Below are 12,500 nucleotides of genomic sequence, written 5' to 3'. Positions count from 1 at the left end.
TATTACTGTTGTTATTTAATAAAGTATTGAGACAGGAGACCCTTCTTGAGTGGCGGTGTTGTTGTTTTCCAGACCAGGCCGAGTATCCGTGCATCTGTGGTACATCTGTGGCAGACACACACGCGTACACACACACACACACACACACACTCCTTTTGTCCTCCTGCTCACTTGATATACGTCAGTTGTCTGGGTACACTATAGGCATTCTGTCTTTGCGTGAGATATACCAGGAACAATGCAGCGTAAACAAAGACCCAAACGCAGGCTGTCGTGTGTGTGCGTGTGTGTGTGTGCGTGCATGCTTGTGTCTGTGTGCGTGTGTGTGTGTGCATGCTTGTGTCTGTGTGTGTGTGTGTGTGTGTGTGTGTGCGCGTTAATTAGGCTGTTTGCGCATTGACACGGAAGTGTTCCGCAGAAGGCATGCGGTTGATCGTAAATCATCGAGCAGAATGTGACATTGGAAGCTTTGTCAAGGAAGCGAGGAGTGAGTGACTGTCGGGGGGGGGGGCAGGTTTTTAAAGGACAGATTCCATCCGGACACAACGGGAAACACAGAGAAGCAGGGATGGGCATATGGCTTTGAACAAAAGCGGAGTAGTTTTGGGGGTTGGGGGGTGGGGGGGCGGGGGGTTGGGGGTGTGGAGGGGTTGGGGGTGGTCAACGCAGATGGTTTCCCTGGCACCCTATTGACTGATTTTGATCTCCCCCACCCCCCATTCCAATGACCCTTGACCCCACACCCGTGGCCAGCGCCCTGGCGCTCTGGGCGTGTCCAATAAGGGCTGAAGGGACCCCTGCGTCTCCTCGTGGGACTGACCCCCCAATAAGCGTGGAACGCAAAGCCGATTCCAGTATAGAACACAGATCCGCATGCCTCGAAATGCATGCTGAAAATTACAAACTGACCCTGTCGAATAAATACATTAGAAAAAACAACCCGGTGTCTCCCTCCCAGACCTGGGTCAAATACGTATCTGCTTCGGATGATTCAAATACTTTTCTGTGCTCTATTGATCTTCCCTGGTGTAACTGAGCCTGCCAGTATGACCAGAAGGTGGGGTTTGCCCTTTTTTAGAGTACTTCATTGGTTCCAGTGCACCAGACAAGATCAGAAAAGCGTAGAAAAGCATTTGAATCCAAAACAGATACGCATTTGACCCGGGTCTGACTCTAAAAGAGACTTCTGCACTCTGCCCGGAAAGGCACAAACGCCGACCGTAAAAAAAACGATTTCTCGGGCCCCTGCGGTGCAGAGGAGCGCCTGCGGTGAGCAGCGCTGGCGGATCTGAGCCGTGCGCGCGCCTAAGAGCCCGTCCTGAGAGTAAAAGGTCGTCCGTTGTTCGCCGCGGTGCGAGGCAGAGCGACGGGTTTTGAGGAAGACGGAACTGAGGACGCGAGCGGGTCGCCGCGGTCGCGCAGGTCGCGTCACACGGAGACGCTTCGGGATTAAACCGCCGCGAGAGAGCGAGAGCAGAACCCTGGGAAATGTGCACGCCGCCGCAAACTCTGCACCACTGCAAATATGGTACCACTGCAAACTCTGCACCACTGCACACTCTGCACCACTGCATACTGCACCACTGCACACTCTGCACCACTGCACACTCTGCACCACTGCAAATATGGTACCACTGCAAACTCTGCACCACTGCACACTCTGCACCACTGCATACATGATACCACTGCAAACTCTGCACTACTGCACACTCTGCAGCACTGCACACATGATACCACTGCAAACTGCGACACTGCAAACTGCGACACTGCAAACATGATACCACTGCAAACTGCACCATTACAAATATGGTACCATTGCAAACTCTGCACCACTGCACACATGATACCACTGCAAACTGCACCACTACAAATATGGTACCATTGCAAACTCTGCACCACTGCACACATGATACCACTGCAAACTCTGCACCACTGCACACATGATACCACTGCAAACTCTGCACCACTGCACACATGATACCACTGCAAACTCTGCACCACTGCACACATGATACCACTGCAAACTGCGACACTGCAAACATGATACCACTGCAAACTGCACCACTACAAATATGGTACCATTGCAAACTCTGCAACACTGCACCACCAAAAACTGCACCACTGAAAACTGCACCACTGTAAACTGCATCACTGTAAACTGCATCACTGTAAACTCTAGACCACTGAAAACTGCACCACTACAAACATGATACCATGGCAAACCTTAGACCACTGAAAAATGCACCACTACAAACATGATACCATGGCAAACTCTAGACCACTGAAAAATGCACCACTACAAACATGATACCATGGCAAACCCTAGACCACTGAAAAATGCACCACTACAAACATGATACCATGGCAAACCCTAGACCACTGAAAACTGCACTACTGCTAATTCTGCGACTGTTTCCAAAAAAAAAAGTGTTAAAACCAGGAAATTGCGTGACCACCTGCAACCCACAACAGAAAAGTACCAACACAAAACATGCAGAAAACAAGGCGTGGTAGCAGCAAATTGTAACACACAAAAGCAAAGGGAGTCTTCAAAAGGAGTCTGAGTCAAAAAGGAATATCTCTTCCCAGAGGAATCTCTCAAAAAGCCCCTTCAACTGGGGTATCTTCAGGTTTTATCCCAGCTGACTGTTATGTGGACACAGGTGCGCATCGTCAAGCAATCAAGCCCCAATCAGCTCCACCTGCACGATTATGACATGCACCTGCAGGGAGAACCCAGGGGTGGGAGAACCCAGGGGTGGGAGAACCCAGGGGTAGGAGAACCCAGGGAGAGGCTTAAAAACATCTGACTGGGATGGGTACTCAGCTCTCTGCATCCACAGTAAAAGCTACCTGTGGAAGACCAAAGGTCTTCGGCACATTCGAGAAGAACGCATCATAACCGAATTTAAACAAATAATCACATCTACGTAGATTAGACTGGTCACATGACTTCAGCTTAGCACCCGTAAGAACCTCTGAGCCCAGGAAGTCCATCTATGCGCGAGCAGCCGAGCCTCAACGTTCAGAGCTACGAGAACCAGTCATCACTAAGGCGATTATCCATGAATGGAGCAACAGTCACTTATCAAAATGTATCCATCACTGCCAAGGATAAATTGATTAAAATAAACTGAATGTGTGCTTGGCTGGGGGAGTTGGGATGATTATTAGTTGTGGGGGGGGGGGGGATTGGGGTGGGAGGATTAGTAGTTCATCAGGTTTGAAGGAGCTGGATGAACCCGATGCAAATGTACACATGACTGGTCCAGCAGGGAGTGTTTCTGCAACATCAGGGAGATTAGTTCTGAAAACCCAGACAGAGCAGCAGCAACAGCCACACCTGCACATCTGCCACCCCCCCCCCCCCCGGAGTGGATTAGTGGGGCGGGGGGGGGGGGTGTTATGTAAGAGGGGAGGCTGTGCTGGGATGGGAGATTAGGGTGGAGGTCACCGCAGGATCTGACTGACAGGGGAAGGACGGAGAGAGACGACTGTAAACAAAGGTCCCGTAGAGGGGGCGGGGCTAGAGGGGGCGGGGCCTGCACAGAAAGAGCCAATCACAGCAGCCGCATACTACAGAGCGGACCTAGAATTGGAGGGGGGGGGGAGTTCTAAATTAATCAAAATGTCCAAAGTGGTGTAGGACATCAGCAGTGACCCCTCTGCTCAGTCAGAAATGGGAGAGTTAAAGCACCCCCACAATAGCCACTGGCCCCCACCCATCATGTCCATCTTATCAAAGTTTACCCTTTAAGGTGTGAGATGTATGAATACGTGATTAGAATGTTCTTAACCGGACATTCTAATGCTGATGTCACAATCACTGCTGGTAATTGAAACCAATGGAGTTCTAGAACAGTGACTTAAAATTTTGAAGGAAAAAAAAAAAACATTCCAAAAAAAATGACTCTTCAAAGGGTTAAAGCCCTGGCTTGCACAAAACCCCAGAGTACGCTTCGGTAAACACACACACCACAGTGCCACTGGTGCAGCATATCAGCCACTACAAGCAACAGCAATAGACTGGCCTACTTAGCACAGGCAAGTCAGCGTTCAGCTTCACTATCTCAGTTTATTCGCTATGGTGGTGGTGGGGGGGGGGGGGGGGGGTGCTATATTTCTAACACTAAGTCCTGGTTAATGGCACTTAAAAATAATAGTGTGAAGATAATTGGTGAATAATCGGATGACCGTACTGTATTGCCACAGGGGGACTCCAAAACGGGGACTCCAGACCGGATTTCGCACGGACATTCCAAAGATACCCGTCCCACAGGAGGGTGCCACCGAAAAAAAAGGAGGCCAGATGCAAGAGGAGGGATGAAGAAGAAGAGCAGGTGTGCTGAAGGAGAGGGGGGAGAAACGGGGCTGAGACGGAGGGAGGGAGAGTAAGAGAGGAAGGGAAAGAGAGAGGCGGAGAGGGCTGGGGTGAAAGGAGAGAGACACACACAACCTGATACACAGCACTCACACAGACATGTATAGCACACACACACACACACACACACACCTCACACAATCTGATACACAGCACTCAAACACACATGTATAACACACACACACACACACACACACACACATCACACAATCTGATACACAGCACTCACACACACATGTATAACACACACACACACACACACACATCACACAATCTGATACACAGCACTCAAACACGCATGTATAACACACACACACACACACACACATCACACAATCTGATACACAGCACTCACACACACATAGAACACACACACCTCACCTCAGTACACACACACACACACATGTATAACACACACACATCTTCAGGCACATAATTAATTTTTATTTGGTGAAACTGCGACAGAATATGTTTCCAGGAATAAATGTTGTTGGGAAATATTAAATTCTGTTCTCAATGTGTAAACATTTTAGTTTTACTTGAGTAAGTGCAAACATTGTACTTAGAGTATACTATACTCAGAGTATGTACATAGATACAAATAGGAAGAAAGCAACAAAGAAAATTCCTGAGATTTACAAATGTAAATAGATAAACAATAGCGGCCTTTTTCCAGCACTATAAGAAAGCAACGTATGTGCATTAAACAGACAAAGGGAACAGAGACGCACCCTCAGTTCCTCCTGCTCCCCTCTCCACTGCAGCTTTTCAGGAGTGGGACCACAATCTTCCCTGATGCTGCAGTTCCTCCCCTGACCATCTGTGGTGCTAAAGAGCTGCATTTCTATCAGAATAATACACTTTGAGTAGATGGATGGAAGACTCTGACACAGGCAAATGCCAATGAGACCAGCACTGAAGCTGCCCCACCCCCCATAGTTTGGGGGTAACTGTACTGAGCCTAGAGGGCAGAACAGGAGTATTGGGGCAGCGGGTATAATAGTAGGGATATTGGGGCAGTGGGTATAAGAGCAGGGGTATTTGGGGCAGTGGATATAAGAGCAGGGGTATTGGGGGTTAGTGGATGAAAGAGGAGGGGTATTTGTGGCAGTGGGTATAATAGTAGGGGTATTTGGGGCAGTGGGTATAATAGTAGGGGTATTGGGGCAGTGGGTATAAGAGCAGGGGTATTTGGGGCAGTGGGTATAAGAGCAGGGGTATTGGGGGTTAGTGGGTGAAAGAGGAGGGGTATTTGTGGTAGTGGGTATAATAGTAGGGGTATTGGGGCAGTGGGTATAATAGTAGGGGTATTGGGGCAGTGGGTATAAGAGCAGGGATATTGGGGCAGTGGGTATAAGAGCAGGGGTATTGGGGCAGTGGGTATGCAGGGAGGGGTCAGTGAGAGGGAACCAATAGGACGAAGCCGTCTCGGGTCTTGCGGAAGTCGGCGTTGGTCTGGCCGGGCCTCTTCTCCACGGTAACACTCTTGGATTTTCCCCTCATGTGCAGCTGGAGGGCGGAGCAACACACCTTCACCTGCAGAGGGGCGTGTCTCTCCCTGGAACACACAGGAACAGCACAACAATGAGTGTACACATCGAAAATACAGTGTGTGTGTGCGTGTGTGTGTGTGTGTGTGTGTGTGTATGTGTGTGTGTGTGTGTGTATGAGTGTGTGTGTGTGTGTATGTGTGTGTGTGTGTGTGCATGTGTGTGAGTGTGTGTGTGTGTGCGTGCACTGCAGTCCCTCTGTAGTCTAAGCACTAATGGTCTTCTTTCTGTGCCAGTCTCGGTTGTTCCCTAACCTACTTTTTGGCCCCGCCCCCTGGTCCCAGTCCCATTGGAAGGGACAGTGCGGCGATGATGACCCCGTTCATAAATCTGTGCTCCCACCTGCCGATGATCCATGCACTGCAGCAGAGCTCAGTTATCCATCACCGTGGAAACGGTGCAGACAGAACTGGGGCACAGCAGTAACTCCTCTGGTGCCTGAGGAGCCCCCTCCCCCCCCACCTCAGCCCACCCTACCTATCACCCCCCCACCGCACCCCACCCTACCTATCACCCCCCCACCTCACCCCACCCTACCTATCACCCCCCCACCGCACCCCACCCTACCTATCACCCCCCCACTGCACCCTACCTATCACCCCCCCACCGCACCCCACCCTACCTATCACCTCCCTATCGCACCCCACCCTAACTATCACCCCCCCACCTCAGCCCACCCTACCTATCACCCCCCCACCTCACCCCACCCTACCTATCACCCCCCCACCTCACCCCACCCTACTTATCACCCCCCCACCTCAGCCCACCCTACCTATCACCCCCCCACCTCACCCCACCCTACCTATCACCCCCCCACCTCACCCCACCCTACTTATCACCCCCCCACCTCAGCCCACCCTACCTATCACACCCCCACGCACCCCACCCTACCTATCACCCCCCCACTGCACCCCACCCTACCTATCACCCCCCCACCGCACCCCACCCTACCTATCACCCCCCCACCTCACCCCACCCTACCTATCACCCCCCCACTGCACCCCACCCTACCTATCACCCCCCACCGCACCCCACCCTACCTATCACCCCCCACTGCACCCTACCTATCACCCCCCCACCGCACCCCACCCTACCTATCACCTCCCTATCGCACCCCACCCTAACTATCACCCCCCCACCTCACCCCACCCTACCTATCACCCCCCCACCTCACCCCACCCTACCTATCACACCCCCACGCACCCCACCCTACCTATCACCCCCCCACCTCACCCCACCCTACCTATCACCCCCCCACCTCAGCCCACCCTACCTATCACCCCCCCCACCTCACCCCACCCTACCTATCACCCCCCCCCCCCAAATCACCCCACCCTACTTATCACCCCCCCACCTCAGCCCACCCTACCTATCACCCCCCCACCTCACCCCACCCTACCTATCACCCCCCCACCTCAGCCCACCCTACCTATCACCCCCCCACCTCACCCCACCCTACCTATCACCCCCCCACCGCACCCCACCCTACGTATCACCCCCCCACCTCAGCCCACCCTACCTATCACGCCCCCACCGCACCCCACCCTACCTATCACGCCCCCCCAAATCACCCCACCCTACATATCACCCTCCCCAAATCACCCCCTGCTTTATCACCCTCTCTCTCTCTCCACCCTCCCTCCCTATCACCCCATCTCTCTCTTACCTCCGTCACCATCACCCTCTCTCTCTCTCCACCCTCCCTCCATATCACCTTCTCTCACCCCTCCCTCCCTATCACCCTAACTCTCTCTTACCTTCCTCACCATCACCCTATCTTTCTATTCCCTTTATCCCTCCCCATCACCCTCTCTCTCCCCTCCCTACCTCTCTATCACCCTATCTCTCTCTTTCCTCCCTATCACCCTCTCTCTCCCCTCCCTCCCTCTCTATCACCCTCTCTCTCTCTTCCCTCCCTCCCTATCACCCTCTCTCTCCCCTCCCTCCCACCCTATCACCCTTTCTCCATTTCTCTGTCTTCCCTCCTGATCACCCACTACCTCTCTATCTCTCTCTCCCCTCCCTCCTTCCTTCCCAAACTCCCTCATCCACCGTTAATGTGTAAAACCCACGGGAGACGCAACACATTTTTCCGCAAAACACCACTGCAGAAAACAGAGTTGAATATCTGGCGAGTACATATAATATCTGCGCTCATAAACAATGACCTCAGCACCGTGCGACTGTCTGAGCCCCTTGGGGGTTCAGGGGGGGTAGCACAAACTATGCTGCATCACCCCCATAATAACAGGCAGAGACGGGACAGGAAAATTTAGGGTAACGTCGCATCCAGACATCCTGCAGATGTTGTATGAGACCGAGATGTAAAACCCAAGCACAGCCATGAGAGTAAATACAACCTCTGTCCTGAGTTACAGCTCCTAACCACATAAATGGTTCAAGCCACACAGTTCAAGCACGTGTGCTACGGTGTGCCCAGTGGACTCGTACGTGACAAGCAGTCTGGCTCACAGTTCACAAACGCGTCCATCAGAGTCAGGGGTGTCAAGGTGACTCCTCGGGTCGCGAACCCACACCCCTCCGGTGCGGAGTTTCCCTGAGACGCGGTGCAACCCCGTGTGGGGAGTGTGTTCAGCTGACAGAGCACTTCCTTCAGCCCTGGGGACAGAGCCCCATTCAGCCCCCCCCCCCCCCCCCCCCCACCCACCACCCTCGCTACTGTCCTATTATTCCCACTGTGCTCTTAATGAGCTCTGCCTCCACTGCCTGGCAACAATCTCCGGGGCAACAGCAGCATCTGCATCTCCACAGAGAGGCGCATTGTTGGGCTGTTTGGGTCGGCTCAGGCAGGGTGGAGGCTGGGTGCGTGTGTGTGTTGGGCAGAGGATGGGCAAGGGGGTGTTGGGAGAAGAGTAGGTAAATGTGTTGGGCGGAGTCTTCGCTCGAAAGGTCAAAATGTAAACAACAAATAATTTTATGATTATTAAAAATTCATATCAATTTTAATAATTAATTTCAATAGTAATGATTTATATCAGCAAGACTAGATTATACTAGAAGATACTCTCAACCAGTCCAAAATGTTTCTACATGTTCTGACAGTGCTGAAAGAAGAATACAACTTTATTAAGTCAATAAATATGAACTTTTACTCCTTACTTTCTAATAATGGGTATATTTAGCACATTATATCAGATAGTTTGAATGTTTATAATACACTTATAAACAATTCAACATCTTTAGAATATATTAGATACGTAAATATGGAGTGTTTTGGTCGTTTTCTAATGTGCATAATTATAATACAGTATTTTTGGGGGGAGAATACATACAGTATGCAAGGCAGTTACAAGGTCAAGGAAACAAACGAACAGACTGTAATGAGCAGAGTTATCAAAGTTATCGTTTGATGTTGTTTTTGATCTGAACATTTGGGAAACAAGCTGAGGGGGGGTCACTTGAAGATTTCTTCACATTTCAGAGCAGAGCTTAAGCACTTCTAGAGCTGTAAAAAAAAATCCTTTGTTACCCCGTGGAGCAGGGTGGGTAATAAGAGCATAGCCCAGGGGCTGTTAGCCTCACACAAAGCCCCCTCTGATCCCACACGCACACAGAGCTCACTGATACGACACTGAGAGTGAGCTCGCAGAGGAGGAACCTCAGCATCTCAGTCTGATAAGTAAAACTACATATCTGTGTGTGTGTGTGTGTGTGCGTGTGTGTGTCAGTGTGTATGTGTGTGTGCGTGTGGGTGTGCGTGTGTGTGTGTGCATGCGTGTGTGTGTGTGTGTGTGCGTGTGTCAATGTGTGTGTGTGTGTGTGTACGCGTGTGCACAGTGTGTGTGTGTGTGTATGTGTGCACGTGTGTGTGTTTGTGAGTGTGTGTGTATGTGTGTGATGCCTCATGTACTTAAGCTCTGCTCAGTGAATGTGAGAAAAATGTCAGAAAGTCAGGCCCTTGAGATGGGCCTGCCTCCACTCCCCCCACCCCCCCCCCCCCCCCCCATCCTCCTCGCCCCACACTGCAGCTGTCCCAGCCTGCCACTGACCTCCTCCTGCCATTCAGTCACATGACACGTGGCCCCGCCCACCCAATAAAGAGCTCAAGGCTGCTTGCACAGACTTGAGCTCTCACTGAATGAACTCAACTGGCCTCTCTCTCTCTCTCTCTCTCTCTGGCATGACTTTGTTAATGATTATATGGATCAGCATTCAGATTAGTCATCAATTCAGCATCAGTAGTTAATTCACCAAAAAAAGCAGACAAGTCAACTGTTTGTTCTCTTCATAGTTCCTGAAGAAGAGCTTGAGAAGACCCCTGCATAAATTTGCAGGTGTTTTTTGACTTAGCATAAATATTCCTTGCTGCCAAGCGTGAGCGAAACCTCTTCTCAGTGCGCAGGTATTTGTACAGAAAAGAGCAGCTTCGCGCAGCGGCCAGGAGAAAAGAGGCCAGCCTTGATCGTTTGAATATTCAGGTTCCAGGGCCAGACTGCAGGTAAGGCTTTTTGTTTTTTTTCCGGGGCTGTCTCTGCAGAAGGTGAAGAGGACGAGCTAGCAGAATGCCCCCGTTTCAAGCAGAAACATTCCTTTGAGCTCTTTTTTTTTTTTTACTTTCGACAGAGGTCCGGCAGAAACGGTCGAAGGACAGACAGAAGAGCAGACGGGCGGGCCATCTCTGACAGCCTGGACGAGACAGCGTTAATAAACAGAGAGTGCCAGAGCAGAACAGCTCAAAAGAAACGGCTCAAAAACCACAGCGCTCACAGTTCACAAAGGGAAGACGGTTCAGTGCAGACAAATCTATCAGACCAGCTGACAGCCTTTGCAGCTCAACGCTGACAGGAGTGACAGAAAATGTACCGGAAACGACTGTTCAGCCAGTGCAGTACTGACAGATCACAGCCAGGTCTAACCGATCAAAACTGGCAGCAATAACACACCAATACAGACAGGAGTAACAGAGCAGCGCTGACAGCGACAGCTCATATGGATCAACACTGACCTCCCACCAATAACAGCTCATACAGACCAACACTGACAGCTATAACAGCTCATACAAATCAACACTGACAGCTATAACAGCTCATACAGATCAACACTGACAGCTATAACAGTGCATACTGATGAACACTGACAGCTATAACAGCTCATACAGATCAACACTGACAGCTATAACAGCTCATACAGACCAACACTGACAGCTATAACAGCTCATACAGACCAACACTGACAGCTATAACAGCTCATACAGACCAACACTGACAGCTTTAACAGCTCATACAGATCAACACTGACCGCCCACCAATAACAGCTCATACAGACTAACACTGACAGCTATAACAACTCATACAGACCAACACTGACCGCCCACCAATAACAGCTCATACAGATCATCACGGAAGCCTGATTTCTACTGCATGGCAAAAATGACGTATTTTCAACACAAAAAGTAACACGCAACATATTTCTTTCCGTGTCGGGCACCTCTAGAATTTTGTTGTGTCGGATAACTTTGATTGGACAGCCAGATAGAACACCGAAATCCATTGACATGGAAACATCATTATTTTCGGTTTATCTGAGTGACAGACCACCTTCTTTTCTCTGTTTGCATCATTTTTACTATATACTTTTTATATATACTTTTAGTATATATAAAACTAATTCCTCCCCTATTTCTCTGTAATTTCACCGGGCGTTGCAACGTTTTCACAGACGTAAATTGGTCCTTCGCCGAAGTATAAATGCGAAACATCGTGCGACACTTTCAGCTTTATCGCACAACGCTTGTCGAAATGGTCGCGGGACGAAGTGCAGATCAGGCTTGACGGCTCACCAATGACAGCTCACACGGATCAACGCTGACAGAACGCGATTCGGGCTAACTCTTCGCGGCAGGAGGGAAGGAGCACAGTCTGGAGCGGAGTGACCCCGTTGGCTGTGACATCACATGCCTCTGTCGCCGTGGAGATGGCCACATTCTGGATCGGCTGACGCCAAGGCCGACCCAAAAACAAGCCGAGCGGAGAACGGGAAGGAGCTGGGCTCCCCTGCGAAGATCTTACGCGTTTGAGCGTCGCTGCGCACTGACCCAGGACCTGTGAGCCCCACTGCGCTCCAGTCGCAGACCTGTTCGATCGGCTCCACAGGCTGACCCCAGATCAGTGTGACCTTCACCGTGCCTGACCTCAGGTGTGGCATGCTTTCACGGGATACAAATGTGAAGTTGGGCTCTGTGGTATAATGCTGACACAATATCAGCGCTTGTAGCTGTGCGCATGTTTGTGTGTCTGTATGCGTGCATGTGTGCGTGTGTGTGTTTGTGTCTGTGTGTCTATATGTATGTGGTGCGGGCATGTGTGTGTATGTCTGTGTGTGTGCGTGTGTGTGTGTGTGTACGTTTGTATGTGCATGTGTGTGTTTGTGTCTGTGTGTCTATACGTGTATGTGGTGGGGGCATGTGTGTGTATGTCTGTGTGTGTGTGTGTGTGTGTGTGTGTGTGTATGTGTGTGTGTGTGTGTGTGCACACAGGCACAGCAATCATTTGAGTCTGAATAACCTTCTCTTTTTCAGCCTGATTCCAGGGTTAAAGACAGCGAGACGA

General features: G+C 50.7%; 1 protein-coding gene across 1 annotated transcript in view; it reads right to left on the bottom strand.

The window, feature by feature from the left end:
* Positions 1-4,804: 4,804 nt before the first annotated feature.
* The window catches only part of myo1g (myosin IG), a 33,563-nt gene continuing 25,867 nt past the window's right edge, over positions 4,805-12,500 (bottom strand). The window contains exon 22 of the mRNA XM_035431018.1: positions 4,805-5,939. Coding sequence (XP_035286909.1) covers positions 5,777-5,939 — 163 coding nt within the window. The 3' untranslated portion in view covers positions 4,805-5,776. The remainder of the gene's footprint in view (positions 5,940-12,500) is intronic.

The sequence above is a fragment of the Anguilla anguilla genome, chromosome 8 (genome assembly GCF_013347855.1).
Source record: "Anguilla anguilla isolate fAngAng1 chromosome 8, fAngAng1.pri, whole genome shotgun sequence".
NCBI lineage: Eukaryota > Metazoa > Chordata > Actinopteri > Anguilliformes > Anguillidae > Anguilla > Anguilla anguilla.
Note: the sequence above shows the minus strand (reverse complement) of the source record. Positions and strands in the feature narration are given on the sequence as shown.